Source organism: Cherax quadricarinatus, chromosome 20, assembly GCF_038502225.1.
Source record: "Cherax quadricarinatus isolate ZL_2023a chromosome 20, ASM3850222v1, whole genome shotgun sequence".
Taxonomy (NCBI): Eukaryota; Metazoa; Arthropoda; class Malacostraca; order Decapoda; family Parastacidae; genus Cherax; species Cherax quadricarinatus.
This window is the reverse complement of record NC_091311.1, coordinates 39,726,825-39,743,666: the sequence shown is the minus strand read 5'-3', so window position 1 is coordinate 39,743,666 and position 16,842 is coordinate 39,726,825. Positions and strand designations below refer to the sequence as shown.

General features: G+C 36.8%; 1 protein-coding gene across 13 annotated transcripts in view; it reads left to right on the top strand.

Moving 5' to 3' along the window:
• FoxP (forkhead box P) overlaps positions 1 to 16,842 on the top strand; it is a 913,334-nt gene that overhangs the window by 844,501 nt on the left and 51,991 nt on the right. For 11 of the 13 annotated variants that reach the window (XM_070086983.1, XM_070086981.1, XM_070086982.1 and 8 more), the window contains 4 exons: positions 1,933 to 2,036; positions 3,244 to 3,312; positions 11,691 to 11,767; positions 16,100 to 16,201. In XM_070086983.1, the coding sequence (XP_069943084.1) occupies positions 1,933 to 2,036; positions 3,244 to 3,312; positions 11,691 to 11,767; positions 16,100 to 16,201 (352 nt within the window). Of the gene's footprint in view, positions 1 to 1,932; positions 2,037 to 3,243; positions 3,313 to 7,891; positions 7,937 to 11,690; positions 11,768 to 16,099; positions 16,202 to 16,842 lie in introns of all 13 variants that reach the window. The other 2 variants (XM_070086975.1, XM_070086976.1) reach the window with 2 other exon arrangements.

Here is a 16,842-nt window from a genome sequence, read left to right as displayed (position 1 = left end):
AGGGATATAAATCACAGTGCCGTGTCTTCCTTTGCAGATGACACCCGAATTTGCATGAGTGTCCTCCACTGAAGACACCGCAAGACTCCAGGCGGGCATCAACCAAATTTTTAAATGGGCCGGAGAAAACAACATGAAATTCAATGATTAGAAATTTCAATTACTCCAATATGGAAAACGTGAGGAAATTAAAACTGCATTGGAGTATAAAACAAATTCCAACTACACAATAGAGCGAGAAACAAATGTGAAAGACCTGGGAGTTATCATGTCACAAGATCTTACCTTCAAGGACCATAACATTGTATCAATTGCATCTGCTAGAAAAATGACTGGATGGATAATGAGAACCTTCAAAACTAGGGATGCCAAACCCATGATGACACTCTTCAGGTCACTTGTTCTATCTAGGCTGGAATATTACTGCACACTAACAACACCTTACAAGGCAGGTGAAATTGCTGACCTAGAAAATGTACAGAGAACCTTCACTGCACACATAACTGCGATAAAACACCTCAGTTACTGGGAACGCTTGAAGTTCCTCAGCCTATACTCCCTAGAACACAGGTGGGAGAGATACATGATCATTTACACTTGGAAAATCCTAGAGGGATTAGTACCAGATTTGTACACGAAAATCACTCCCCATGAAAGCAAAAGACTCGGCAGACGATGCAACATCTCCCCAATGGAAAGCAGGGGTGCCACTAGCACGATAAGAGACAACACAGTGAGTGTCAGGGCCGCAAGACTGCTCAACTGCCTCCCAGCATACGTAAGGGGGATTACCAATAGACCCCTGGCTGTCTTCAAGCAGGCACCTAAAGTCAGTACCTGACCAGCTGGGCTGTGGTTCGTATGTCAGTTTACGTGTGGCCAATAGTAACAGCCTGGTTGATCAGGCCCTGATCCATCATGAGGCCTGGTCACGGACCGGGCTGTGGGGGCGTTGACTCCCAGAACCCTCTCCAGGTATACTCCAGGTAATGACGGTACAGCAACACACCCTGGCTCACAGCAACATACCCTGGCTTATGGCACCATATCCTTTTGAGAGTGAGTGATGCTATTTATGAGTAAAGGCATATGAAAGTAGTGTTTTTCAACAGTTACCCCCAGTAATATACTACACAGTTTCTATAGTGGTAGTGGACTAGAGAGAACATCTTATTGTAATTATTGTTGTATACTCCTTTACATAGGATTTACATCCTACTCTGAGAGAATGAAAATTATGCTTGGATGCCCAGTTGAGAGCTCAGGCCATGATAGTCATGAGCCATATAGACAAATTTTTTGGTATTATTTGAAACAGCTATATTAGTGAAGTGCCTTAAGCTGGGCCCTGCTGTATGTCTCTACTTAACACTAAAGGCTCTTGGTAACCAACATACAGACAGAAGCCAGCCTCACAAATATTTAATGTTAGCTAAATGTCAGTTTTTTAAGGATGACTTGAAAATTACTGACAAGTTAGATTTAACTACACTACAGTAGTACCTCGGGATACGAACAGCTAAAAACTCGAACAGTTATGCAAGTGTATTTATGTAAGTGCTTTTGTAAGTATTTTTGGGGGTCTGAAATGGATTAATCTAATTTACATTATTCCTTATGGGAAAAAATTTGTTTGGTATCGGCACTCGAACAGCCTTCTGGAACGAATTAAGTATGTATCCCGAGGTACCACTGTATATAATTGGTAGGAAATGGCCATTGTGAAAAAAAAAAATCTCTGTATGCATACATAACCTGCACATAGGAGTTTCTCCTATGTGTCGGTTATTTGTGTATTCCAGTCACTGTATTATGTCTTTTTGTTCTGTCTCTCTGTATAGCATGAGATTATTAGTTGGCTATTGAAAAAACTTTTAGTGAAGCTGTTCGATACAATAAATATCTTTATGTTGTATTCACATCTTTCTGCAGTGCAATAGGTTCTCGACCCCCGCCCATACTTCAGCCACCTACCCCGACCAGTTGTGGTCCTCTACGTCGAAGATTAACTGACAAAGCGGCCCTCCTCACTCCAGGTAAAAATTTTCCTTACAGAATATATCTATAAGTTCATTTTGCATCTTCCTTCCATCACTTCCTTCCTGATCCTCCTCTTATAGGTTTTGCATTCTTTTTTGGACTTCTACTGACATGGTTTAAAATGAAGTTTCCATGTTCATACTTTTGGTTTCTTTTTAAACCTGTCATTATTACTATTGTGCCTTACTGAAAGTATAATGTCCTGTGCAAGATATTATGGTACTAAAACAAAATATTTGTTACACTGTTATTCATTGAATTTAATATTTTTCACTGTTCAAAACCTATAATCCTATAAATTTAGTGCACATAATAAAATTAATTTTTTATATAATGTGAAAAATATGTACAGCACTAGTACTTTGTTTTTATATGTCATAATTGTTGATTGATCATTAAATAGACTACACTCTGGGTCTATGTAATTTTTTATACTTGACATTACAGTAAAGTACAGTATTTGGTTTATAATAAATTACACAGTATTTATTAATAGATATTCTATAATTTGGAGTATTTTATGTTATAGATAATGTGTTGGTTAGTGATACAAACAAAAATATCAGCATTAATACATACGTACTGTATATTTATATAGACATATATAGTTATAACTTACCCAACAGTAATAATTATTTCATGTTCATAAACCCAATAACAGTATCTTAAAAGCTTGAGAATTACAAATGAATTATATGAATATGGTATGCATGACAAATTCCCATCCACTGTATCCTAGCCAGCTAGTCATCAAGATATTTGATATTTTGAAATAGATTTTAAATATAAGATGTTTAATAATATGAAAATGCTATTATTGGTTGACATTTATATACATGGCAGTATGGAGAGTAAATGGTGCACTAGGCAAGGCATTCGAGCATACTAGTGAGGCCCCCTACACCTGCACTGCAGTATATCCTTGCTGCCACCTTGTATGTCAGTAGACCTTTTTTGTCCTTACCAATTTGCTTAAGTATGCTAATAGAAATGAATAAATCTACATTGTTAATTTTTTGCCTTGAACTCAGAAGATGAACACTCGGTTTGTCTTAAAAATGCAGTGCTGTAGTTTGTTCATCTGATAGCTGATCAATATTAGCTTCCCCATTTTGTTGGCTCTTGCTCGCAGTATCAGGTGTGGGTTACCTACAACCCATCCTGACCCTCACGTAACGAAAAGCCTTGCTTGCTTTTTGCTAGGGCCACTAGAGGACTCCCAAGTGACTAGACGCCGCCTGGCAGACCGTGCTGCTTTAGACGTTACTGAAGGTAACCAAGTGCATACCCTCCCTGTATCTTTGCGACTTTATCCTCTTCAGAGGGCAATATTTTTCTTGTTTTCTCATATTGTAGTAGTATTTCTGTTAATTATCCTCTTAGTGCATGAATGTTTTTAACATACCTGTACTGACTAAAGGTGTGATGTTTATTGGTGGAAATTTTCTCTAATGCATGGTTATTTAAAATTTGCTTATGTATATACTACCCCCATATAATAACCACTCATGCATGATTAAGCTTTTTTGCTTATCCAAAATGCTTCCTCCTTTCATAAGTACAAGCTTTGCATTCACAGCTTTCAGGGCTCACTGTTTTCCTCTGCCAGTTTGTGGGCTCAGTGCTCCCTTACCAGTGGCCTCTTACTCTCCATAATATCTTTTAAATAGTACCATGGACAATTGAAAATTAAAATACATTCATCTGATATTATTTGGTAAAGTTCTTAAAAGATATTTGATAAAATGTTTTGTAACATGTATAAAAGTTCAGCAGAATGTTAGTAGTGTATGACAATTTTCATGCAAACTGTTATTGTTTCAGTAAAGCAGAGATCACATAGATAGTGATCATACAATATTAATCCATTGTTAATATTAGTTCATTCTTTACTGTATATGTTGATACAGAGGTGAGTTGTAAGTTTAATTCTCAATAATTAATAGAGCTACACTGTTTTACATCAAAGAAAATAATTTGCTTCAGTTATTGTTTTTCAAAATTTTCTTCTTTTCTAATTTGTGAATTTATTATCTAAATTGTAACAAAAGCATTCATTTGAGGTGAGCACTGTTAAAATTTCCTCAATAACTTATAATGGAATCTTGATTATGAACAAAATGATGTATAGTATTCATACTCTAGAAGGTGCCCTCAGTTAATGTAGTCAACAATTGTATTGGGTCTTTGACACAAGATATTTATATTCTGGACAGCTGTCACTGAATGGCAAATAAAAGGCTACATTTGCGACTTGCAGTGTTTACAAAGTTACAAATGAAAATATTTTTACCATAACTGCTATCTCCCACCAAGGCAGGGTGACCTGAAAAAGAAGAAATTTAGCTTTTTTTCTTTACGTTGTGATTTATACAGGAGAAGGGTTTACTAGCCCCTTGCTCTTGACATTTTAGTCAGTTCTTACAATTTCGATGGTTTTCAGAGGAAGGATTATTCTTCTCTTCCCCATGGAGAAATGAAAAAATATGTAGCATTTTTAATGAATTAAAACACAGTATTAGGTTTTATTCCCAAATTGAGTGATTTAGTACAGTATACAGTATTCATATACTGTAATTATGTAAACCTATGAACTAGTTTCAACCCATACTGTATTATTATTATTACCATTGGGAAATACTAGACCTTTAGGGGTTATAGAGTACCTGGGTAATGGGAAATAATGATTTCATCTAGGCAAAAGGAGGTTAGCTCCAGCTCTTTACATCAAAGCCTTTCACTGACATCACAATCATCACCTTGAAGAGTTTGAATCCACTACACTAGCATCCTTTGCTATGCCAGAAATTATTAGGCATATAACCCTACAGTTCCAGGCTACTGTTTCCTATATTTTCTTGTTGCAATTATGTATTCCTTATAATTGTGGAGACAACTACATTGAAAATCTTAACCAAACTCTCCATAAAGTGTTGAGGTGTCTTTAAAAGCCACCATGAAACATTCGCTAATTGAGTTCATCTTGGTTTTACAAATGTGAAGGAATTTTTACTTCTTTGTACAATACTGAAACACTTGTGTTGGAATAGAGAGAACTCTCTTCAGCAAGCACACAAAACTGCTAAAGTTAAAGGATAGAATTTAAACATATTCACTGTCAGCCATTCAAGAGCTGATAAATTATTAATTATTATTATTTTACGAAGAAAGTGTTAAACTTGTATGGGTAATACAGCAATATTGAAAAGATACAAAGACACAAGCAGGGAGATGATAAAAGATGAAAAAAAATATTGAACGGCATTCTAAATCTAAAAGACCATTAAATGATTCTGCAAATCAGTTGCATCCAAAGAAGCATAACTCTGAGGAAATGCATGTCTACATTTAGTTTCTGAGGGTAGTACTTCAATATATGATTTTTGTGTATAACCTTTCCATCTCATATGAATATGGGGAGAGGGAGGTATTAGGTAGATGGCAAGAATATTTTGAGGAACTTTTAAATGTTGAGGAAGAAAGGGAGGCGGTAATTTCATGCACTGGCCAGGGAGGTATACCATCTTTTAGGAGTGAAGAAGAGCAGAATGTAAGTGTGGGGGAGGTACATGAGGCATTACGTAGAATGAAAGGGGGTAAAGCAGCTGGAACTGATGGGATCATGACAGAAATGTTAAAAGCAGGGGGGAAATATAGTGTTGGAGTGGTTGGTACTTTTGTTTAATAAATGTATGAAAGAGGGGAAGGTTCCTAGGGATTGGCAGAAAGCATGTATAGTCCTTTTATATAAAAGGAAGGGGGACAAAAGAGATTGTAAAAATTATAGAGGAATAAGTTTATTGAGTGTACCAGAAAAAGTATACGGTAGGGTTATTATTGAAAGAATTAGAGGTAAGACAGAATGTAGGATTGCGGATGAGCAAGGAGGTTTCAGAGTGGGTAGGGGATGTGTAGATCAAGTGTTTACATTGAAGCATTTATGTGAACAGTATTTAGATAAAGGTAGGGAAGTTTTTATTGCATTTATGGATTTAGTAAAGGCATATGATAGAGTGGATAGGGGAGCAATGTGGCAGATGTTGCAAGTATATGGAATAGGTGGTAAGTTACTAAATGCTGTAAAGAGTTTTTATGAGGATAGTGAGGCTCAGGTTAGGGTGTGTAGAAGAGAGGGAGACTACTACTCAGTAAAGCAGGTCTTAGACAGGGATGTGTAATGTCACCATGGCTGTTTAATATATTTATAGATGGGGTTGTAAAAGAAGTAAATGCTAGGGTGTTCGGGAGAGGGGTGGGATTAAATTATGGGGAATCAAATACAAAATGGGAATTGACAGTTACTTTTTGCTGATGATACTGTGCTTATGGGAGATTCTAAAGAAAAATTGCAAAGGTTAGTGGATGAGTTTGGGAGTGTGTGTAAAGGTAGAAAGTTGAAAGTGAACATAGAAAAGAGTAAGGTGATGAGGGTATCAATGATTTACATAAAGAAAAATTGGATATCAAATTGGGGAGGAGGAGTATGGAAGAAGTGAATGTTTTCAGATACTTGGGAATTGACGTGTCAGCGGATGGATTTATGAAGGATGAGGTTAATCATAGAATTGATGAAGGAAAAAAGGTGAGTGGTGCGTTCAGGTATATGTGGAGTCAAAAAACGTTATCTATGGATGAAAAGAAGGGAATGTATAAAAGTATAGTAGTACCAACACTCTTATATGGATGTGAAGCTTGGGTTGTGAATGCAGCAGCGAGGAGGCGGTTGGAGGCAGTGGAGATGTCCTGTCTAAGGGCAATGTGTGGTGTAAATATTATGCAGAAAATTCAGAGTGTGGAAATTAGGAGAAGGTGTGGAGTTAATAAAAGTATTAGTCAGAGGGCTGAAGAGGGGTTGTTGAGGTGGTTTGGTCATTTAGAGAGAATGGATCAAAGTAGAATGACATGGAGAGCATTTAAATCTGTAGGAGAAGGAAGACGGGGTAGGGGTTGTCCTCGAAAAGGTTGGAAGGAAGGGGTAAGGGAGGTTTTGTGGGCAAGGGGCTTGGACTTCCAGCAGGCGTGCATGAGCATGTTCGATAGGAGTGAATGGAGACGAATGGTATTTGGGACTTGACGATCTGTTGGAGTGTGAGCAGGGTAATATTTAGTGAAGGGATTCAGGGAAACCGGTTATTTTTATATAGTCGGACTTGAGTCCTGGAAGTGGGAAGTACAATGCCTGCACTCTAAAGGAGGGGTTTTGGGATATTAGCAGTTTGGAGGGATATGTTGTGTATCTTTATACGTATATGCTTCTAAACTGTTGTGTTCTGAGCAACTCTGCAAAAACAGTGATTATGTGTGAGTGAGATGAAAGTGTTGAATGATGATGAAAGTATTTTCTTTTTGGGGATTTTCTTTCTTTTTGGGTCACCCTGCCTCGGTGGGAGACGGCTGACTTGTTAAAAAAAAAAAAAAAGATATGTAGGATGATAAATATGTCTCATATATAATTAATGAAGCAATTAAGAAAATTTTGTTAATTTATTTGTCTATCTTAGAGATTTTACTTTTATTAAGCAAACAAAATATGAAAGATTAATATTTTTTAGTAATACTTTATGAGTCTTCAATAGATTTATAGTTATCCAATGAATATCCCCTTCTTTTGAATGATTCGTATGCTATTCATACCCCATTTGTCCTCCTGAGAACTTATGTCCATTAACATACTGTATAAATTTTCACATTTGTCTTTTTTTCCTGCCACCTTTGCCTAGAACACCCAGCAATTAGCCGCTACATCTTCCACCCAGCCACTTCCTCCCGTGTCCCTTGGTGGCTTGTGACTTGCTGTGCTGCGTAAATGTTCTGTTTTTATCTCTCCCCCTTTTTTCTTCATCTTTCTTAGGTCTTTCATATATGTTAGATCGAGCAGGACTGGATATACAACAAGGTCCGTATCTCTCGTAAAGGGTTGAAGAATGAGAATTGTGGGAATACAATAGGATTTAGCAAAGTTTGTGGTACATATTGTGCATACTTGTCTTTTTTCATAGTTTGTATGGTATATAAATAATTTATAATATAGATATCATGCATATATGTCTAGAGATAAGTAATTTATTTTAGTTAGTTATGCATATGGGTATCTGTGCAAATGTAAGTGTTCATGGGAGCATAAAAACACAGTTCATGCAAGGATAAATACCAGTTGCACCATGAATAGAAAGATATTGGAATTGGGCATTTTACAGATCAATGAATTTGTGTTTATAGGCTTAGACTACCACCCCAAATTACATTTTTTTTATATATAACTAATCTTTCAGGTGCTTTTTAACACTGATTCGTTGTTCCTTAATAACCTTGTGGACATAAACTAAAAATTTACAACATCTACTACTTTGTCAGCATCTTCAGTTCTCTATTTTATCATACATGCTTAATTCATTTCTTCTATAAATTTGAAGAGGATATTTGATTTATTACTGCTCTTCTTTTTCCAAAATTCTCTATTTTGTAGTTTTTAGTGTAGCATACTTAGCTCTTATATAATCTCATTTTGTGGATTGGGAATATTATCTGTTTACTGACTGCATGTGGTCTTTCCTTGCCTAGCACCTCAAATATCCATTGTTAAACATGTCTGTTGTACAATTTTTTTTTATTTTTGGCATTTGCAAAGTGTTTTATACCAATACTGTATATTTACAGTCTTTCCTACAAATTTGCAAATGTTATCCTAGAAATCCTTCAAAATTAAATACTGTGAATGTGAAATTTACATCTGTATATTTCTACAATATATCACTGTAGTTAATATTGTGATACTTGAGAAACAATGAACAAAATAAAAATAAATTTGGGCATGAGAAAGTCATAAGGCAGAAAATTTTTGGATAATTGAATCTATTTGTGGGTAGCCCACCACTAAAATTACTCATTAATTGAATCCTGTGAATAAATAAGCCAGCTAATTAATTAGTAGGAATGGTTGTATGTGCTAATGTCTTCATAACAGCCTCTCCTCACTTAGCTACGTACTTGTTTTCTGAAGCCTTGGACTTACGATGGGCTCTCTGACCAGTATTCATACCAAATTAATGTATATTAGAGCGGATTTCCTCTATTCTGTTATTCAGTATACAGTACACTACTGTATAAACATTTAAAAATATACCAGAAGTGTTATAAATTGTGGAAAAGTGACATTAAAACAATATCAAAGATGGATGACACAAACTCACTACAATTATAGTATGCTCCTCACTTAGCGACGAATTCGTTTAACGATGTGGTCTCTTAGGAATGGAACTCCATCGTTAAGTGAGAAGAGGCTGTATTTTATTTACTTTACTGTATATCATTTCCATTTAATATTTGTTTCTAATTACTTCTCAGACATTGTTTTTAGGTCAAAATAATTTGATCTTTTCTAATCCAGTCTATCCTGTTTCTGTTTGTCTTTATCTTCATTTAAATATCTTGTGACATATACAGTAATCTCTTGCTTAGCAAACATTCATTGAATCTTGCTCAGCAAGCAAGGATACATAAGGGATAAGGATCCCATTTTTTAAAAGCACAAACCAAGACATTTTAATAAAATTATTTTAGGAGGCCCATCACTCAGCAAAAGCAGAGTAATCTGTGATTACAACTATGAAATAACTTGGATAACAAGATTTTATATAGATACAAGAAATTAAATAATGGGAATAAGACTACCATTCAAACTAGATACTCAGTCAACTTAAATTTTTTCTTCTCATTGTCAGAAATGTCATATTTTATTTTATTACATGGGAATACCCAGGATATTTGGCTTGGCATGCCAGACTGTCTAGTCAGGCACCACCCCTAAAACCAAGACTGACCTGGTAGAACTGGAATGAATGGGATTCCCAATAAGGGACTATTATAATCAAAACTAAGTGCTACCCCAATAAGGAAGCAAATATAATATGGGCCATCTGTCTCTACTTAGTGACTTTTTGTAGCAGTTCATTACCATCATCAGCAAATGAAAACTTCCACATTTCTTTACCCAAAAACGTGCACTAACCACACACATTAACTGCTTGTTAAAAAAATCAATACCTTTCTTTCATCCAAAAAGAACAAATGAAAATAAATTATTGCAATCTTAATTTAATTTTCCACCACATTGTCAGTTTTCTTTCATATTTCTTAGCTGATTTTTTATATGCTCTTTTCCTTGTTAATTCTTTATATGGCCTTCTTGATCCTTTTCAGTTTAAAGTATTTACACAGCTTCCAAGTTTAGTAACGTCTTCGTATATTTTTCTATTTATATTTTCGTACCTGATTTTCTTTGGCTATACTTTCAGCTCTCTCTCTCTTGGATATTCAAAATTTCTTTGATCATATGAATAAATATTATTTATTTACTTTGCATATTTCTCTCATATCTTTGTTACTTACTGGTATTTTTACTTCTCTATAGGCCTCATCCACTTCCTCCATTTTTATAAACAAAAATTTGCATCTAGGTAGATCATTGATTATCCTGCTCCTTTAGAAGGACAGGGAAGAGGAAGGATTGGGGCATGGGATTTTCCACAATACTGAATGTTCACATCAATTTTTTATGATACCTTTGGTGCATAATTTTTTTTTTGCAATATCTCTTCAGGTATCCACTTGAACAAGACCCTGGATAATAACCGATTACTCAATAATCAGTGATCTACTGTATTATGCTTTTTGCCCCTTATGCTTCAATATTGTGTTTTTTTTTCTTTCTCAATTTTTGTAATTTCCTCATAACCTAGTAAACCCTCGTTCAGCGAACTAATAAGGGAAGCAGTTGGCCAGTAATGGCAATTGTGGGGGATAATAATATAACCAATCTCCTAAATTGAGATTCGTTATATAGAGGGCTTACAAATTTACCTGTAGAAGACATCAAACACCACTTATCTCTTTGCTTCTAATACTAAAATAGACAAGTAGTGTTTTATGGAGCTGCAACATTATTGTGAAAATTATGGGTAAAGAACTAATCCATAAAGCTTATATAGCACCTGGGGAATGGGAGGTAGTAAAGTTTGATTCAAGGAAGGAGAGGGTAGCTTTAATTCTTTGGCTTAAGAACCCTTCTCCAGCATCATAGAACCTCCCAGATGCTAGTGTGTTTTTGTGAAGACCGTGTTTTTATGAGCAGATACTTGTGCATATGCATACATATATGGGGACAGGTGCATGTGTGTGCGTGTGTGTGTGTGTGTGTGTGTGTGTGTGTGTGTGTGTGTGTGTGTGTGTGTGTGTGTGTGTGTGTGTGTGTGTGTGTGTGTGTGTGTGTGTGTGGACATGCATGTATGTGTCTGAGTCCATATGTGGGTTCACATATATGAGTAGGTGTGCTTGTAGGGAGGACAGGCAGTGAGGAAGGGGGGGAGTATATATATTTATTTGTGTATCTGTGCATCCAGTTACTAATGCACATTAGCTAAAACTAAAAATGCATTTTTCATTCATCTCATATGACAAATTGCAGTACTAACCTTTTGAGTATATTTTAAAATAAACAAATACAATATTTTGATATCTTCACTGAATACATCAATATTTACGATTCACAACTTAAAAATTGTAACTTATAGAAGTTTAAATTAAAAGCTAAATAAAGTTTTGGATTGGAAATTAACACTGAAGGAATAATACGTTTTCTCTCTTGTTTGCAGAGATACAAAGGAACAGAGATTTCTACAAGAACACGGAGGTTCGGCCGCCATTTACCTATGCTTCACTTATAAGACAGGTCAGGGTATATAACATATAGTTCACAGAATTAAGTAAATAAGTAGTTACAGTAAGCTCTCTTATAAATCTCTTCTGTATAGTGTGACTTTTTGCAAGTGCAGTAAAGTCTGTGAAAGCCTTTCCAAGCACTGTACCATTTTAAATGTACTGTACTTTTTTAAATTGCATTTACAAAAAATTTTACAAAATTATGGAGTTTTATGCAAGAGCTCACTGTATCAATAAGTTACGTAGAACTGAATCTTTGCCAGGCTCTTCTGTGTATTCCAAAATAAATAGGGAATGAAAGGTAATCGGGCAGCTTATGTGAAGGGCATGACACCTGAACATTTTTAGCTTGGTGTTTAATTGTGTTTTATAAGATGAATTAAAGCAGCTGCTGTAAGCCTTTATTTTTATCTTGAAATTGCTTTCTCATATAATTTCAGTTGCTACCACCGACAGTAGTTATTTTGTATATCCCGTAGGTAAATACGTAAACTGTAGTTATATCTTTAGCTATTACAGAGTTGTAACAGTTAACCATTCGTGTCTATTTTGGCATTTTTAAATTAAGAAATGTGTATGTATGCATTCTTTCCTCATGTACAAGTGCAGTGATACCTTGCATACCCAGCCTGCCATTATTTGAACCTTGCCAATATCTGAACAGGCCCTAGGAAAGGGCAAAATTTTAAAATTATTACCGAAACATCCGAACACCCATTAGGATACGGCAGAAGGCTAAATCAGATTTGGCGTACACTTTAGTGTACCAGTTGTCTGTGAAATTCATTGCATTTCTATCATTATTAATGGCACTATTTAACGATATAACTGAATAACTTCTGAGATAATCAACGAAAACAAGCGCATACTGGGGAAAAAAAATTCAAGAAAATAACTTTTTTTTTTTTTAAGTTTTATGGTGCATTACGAGTGTATATCACAGTTAGCCTTGTACTACACTCCATTTTCTCTAATACAAGTACCCAGGAGGGGATAAGAGGACTTAATATAATCCCTTATCCTCTTAGGGGTAACTTGATCCCTCCAGCTGACCGTGGCCTACAGCTTGGTATTATGCCAAATATTCATTCTAGAGTATTTACCATATTTCTATGTTATTTATTGTTTATTATGTCATATTAGATCAATTGCGATACGTAAATATACCGTAGTGTTGATATTAGCGTAACATTGAAGCATATTCCTTGGCATCACGAGACTTGGGAGTACCTGCTGACGTAAGCAAATGTCCCCAGACAATTTCTGATTGGCTCTCAGACTCTGTATTAGCTCCACCCACTCTGTTATGATGCCAGATCATCAATTATATTAGAAAGAATAATACAAGAAATAGATGAAAAAATTGGGAAAAAAATGAAAATTGATGACGTGAGCAGACATGCTACGACTGGTGGCGTTACCATATGTGTTACAAATGACTATACAGTGGACCCCCGGTTAACGATTTTAATCCGTGCAAGAGGGCTCATCGTTATGCGAAATAATCGTTATGCGAATGAATTTTCCCCATAAGAAATAATGGAAATAAAATTAATCCGTGCAAGACGCCCAAAAGTATGAAAAAAATTTTTTTTTACCACATGAAATGTTAATTTTAATACACACAAACTGAAAAAGGCATGCACAATTACATGACACTTACTTTTATTGAAGATCTGGTGATGATTGATGGGATGGGAGGAGGGGAGAGCATTATCTTCTTACTGTTTAGAAGGGGAATCCCCTTCCATTACGACTTGAGGTAGCAAGTCCTTTTCCGGGGTTACTTCCCTTCTTCTTTTAATGCCACTAGGACCAGCTTGAGAGTCACTGGACCTCTGTCGCACAACAAATCTGTCCATAGAGCTCTGTACCTCCCGTTCCTTTACGATTTGTCTAAAATGGGCCACAACATTGTCATTGAAATAGTCACCAGCACGGCTTGCAACAGCTGTGTCAGGGTGATTTTCATCTATAAAGGTTTGCAGTTCAACCCACTGTGCACACATTTCCTTAATCTTTGAAGTAGGCACAATGGATTCCACAACTGGCATAGGCTTCTCAGGGTTAGCCCCAAACCCTTCAAAATCTTTCTTAATTTCCATACTAATTCTCACCCTTTTTACCACAGGGTTGGCACTAGAAGCTTTCTTGGGGCCCATGGTCACTTATTTTCCAGAAACAGCACCGAAAACACTGTAATAATACGAAATATTCCGAGTGTATGCTTGGATGTTACCGCGGAGGCTGGCTGGTAAACAATGGGACGGCCGGCACATGTGAGGCTGGCTGAGGGCACATTGGACGCGTCTCGGACGAAAATCGGTAAGCGGGTTTTTAATCGGTATGCGCGGCAAAAATTTTGCGATAAAAGTAATCGGTATGCGGAAAAATCGCTATGTGATGCCATCGTTATGCGGGGGTCCACTGTAATTCCTTGTAGGAACATTGTAGAACAATGATTCTTGTACCAGAGTTGCTATTTTTCTCTGTGATTATGTAGCTCAATTTTCATATTTTTTCGAATATTTTTTTTTTAATTCATGCGGCGTGTGCTAATTAAGAACTAGCCACCCCTTATGGCTGAGTATAATTTGGCAAAGTCGACCCTCTGTGATATCAAGCGAGTTTTCTGCCGCAGAAGATGACGTGCAGAACTGGCTAGAGTGTGACAAAGACAACCCTGGTGTGCAATCTCTGATGGATGCAGAGATTGCAGAATCAGTGTTGCACTCGGAACATTCTGAAAGTGATGATGACGATGATGACCCAGTGCATCCAAGACCAAAAACTTCAGCAGTAAGGGCAGGTGTCAAAACACTTTTGGAGTATTTGGAGCATTCACTGTCCATATATCTTGGTGTTCTTTACTATGCTGAGAAAGCTTGGGGACTGAAGCTTGAGCTTGCAAAGCTCCTTGCGATGACTGACCTACACAGGTTTTTAACGACTCAGTCAGGATGCCACCTTAATTGTCTGTTGATCAACAGCCTGGTTGATCAGGCCCTGAGTCACCGGGAGGCCTGGTCAAGGACCAGGTAACGGGGGCGTTGACCCCCCGGAACACTCTCCAGGTAGACTCCAACAATATTAGTAGGATACCATGACAAAAGCACAAATGAGCTTTTACTGGTACAACATTTCCCTCTGGGTAGAGCTTAAGTCAGTGACTTAATAACGCTCTACCAGAGTGAAGCGTTGTCACAACTAACGCTTGCTCACCACCTGTGTTTTCTTCAAATATTGACTAAATAATTGCAGTTTAGAGTCTAAATATGGGCCAGCGGGCCGCCAGCAGCAACAGCCTGGTTGACCAGGCAAGTAACAGACAAGCTTGGCCTAAGGCCGGGCTGTGGGAATAGAAAAGCTCTTGAGACCCGTCAATAGTATATCAAAGGTAACTTTGGTAAATGATCTAACCCTTACTTGCTGCATGCGCCAACAGCCTGACTGACCAGGAGGCCTGGTCTGAGGCTCACTTGACAATCCCCTCAGCCATCAACAGGTAGACAAGAGGGATATGCAAAACGAAAGTACGAAACATAATAGAACTTAAGAGACCTGGACAGCTGAAGATATCAGAGATTAATTCTGAGAGACTGTCCACTCGTTGATCAGGCCCTGATCCACCGGGAGGCCTGGTCATGGACCGGGCCGCGGGGGCGTTGATCCCCGGAATAACCTCCAGGTAACCTCCAGGTAGCCCATTTGATAATTTATGGTCCTGTGGTCCGTGAAATCTGGGAGGCTGTTATTCAAGCCCAGAGTGTCTAGTCCCACTGCCAGATGATGTTGGACTCGTTTTTTTAAATATACAACGCCGTCGTCTATGGCGATATGACGGGGTATGGATGATGATATGATGGTACAGATGCACATTTTTCCCCCTCGTGTGTGCGGAAACTCCATGTTTCTGAACCAGTCTTGGCCCATATAGTTCAGATATGAGTGGTATCACTGTAGAGAAGTTGATATTTTATACACAGTAGTTACACTGTAGGCAATTATACTCACAAGGTCAGTGATTACAGTACGTACAAACAATTATACGAACACTGTCAATGGTTGCAGTAAAGGTAATTATATACATGTACTTAAAAAATAAATGGTTCCACTACTGTATAGGTATGTATGCCTATAAGGTCAGTGATTGCACTGTAGGTATTTACATGCACAAGTAGAAATCGGTTGACTATACTTGTGTGTAGCTTCAAGTGGCTTTGTAATTTTTCAGTAGGAAGATGATGTCCTGAGATAAAGGCATACATTAATTATATTGGCACAAGAAGTGCATTTTTAAAATTTGATGAAGATTCAAGCAATGTAATTTTGATCATTGCAGGCTATCATCGAAGCTCCAGATAAGCAGCTGACACTAAACGAGATTTACAATTGGTTCCAAAATACCTTCGCTTACTTCAGACGCAATGCTGCCACATGGAAGGTGTGTATGAGGGAAATGTTGTGGTGGTGGGAGGGGATCCTCGACTGAACATCAAGTTCCTCTGTTTTGGCACTGCTTTGGTGTTCCTTTACATTGCTTACATTTTGTGTGTTTGTAATTATCCAATCATAATTATGTTTGTGTGGCTACAGCAAAGCTAAGTTTGTGGTGTTCTTTCTTGAGTATTTAATTTGTACCATATTTTAAAATTTTCAGTGGTTGTAGCATTTACTACCTCCTCTTGTAACCCATTCCATTGTTTTCTTCTGCTTCTGAAAAACAACTTTCTAGTATCTTTTGGGATCTTTTCTTTCTTAGTTTATAGCTATAGCCTTGTGTTCTTCCTATTGATGATGCTAGGAAATTGCAACTTCATTTTTTTTATCCTTTTATAATCGTATATGTTATCTTTGTGAATATCAGCCAGTGAGGCATGTCTGATACTTTCAATCTTTCATTAGCTGTGAGAGTCATTTCATAATGTTTTTTAACTTTTTTTTTTTGTCTAGTTTCTCTGTATTTCTTTTTAGGCATGAAAACTAAACCTTTGCTAAATATTCCAGTTTTAATTATTGTATATTATGAAAGATTTTCTCTGAGGGTTTTACTGTTGTATCACATTTTGTATAGTATTTTAAACT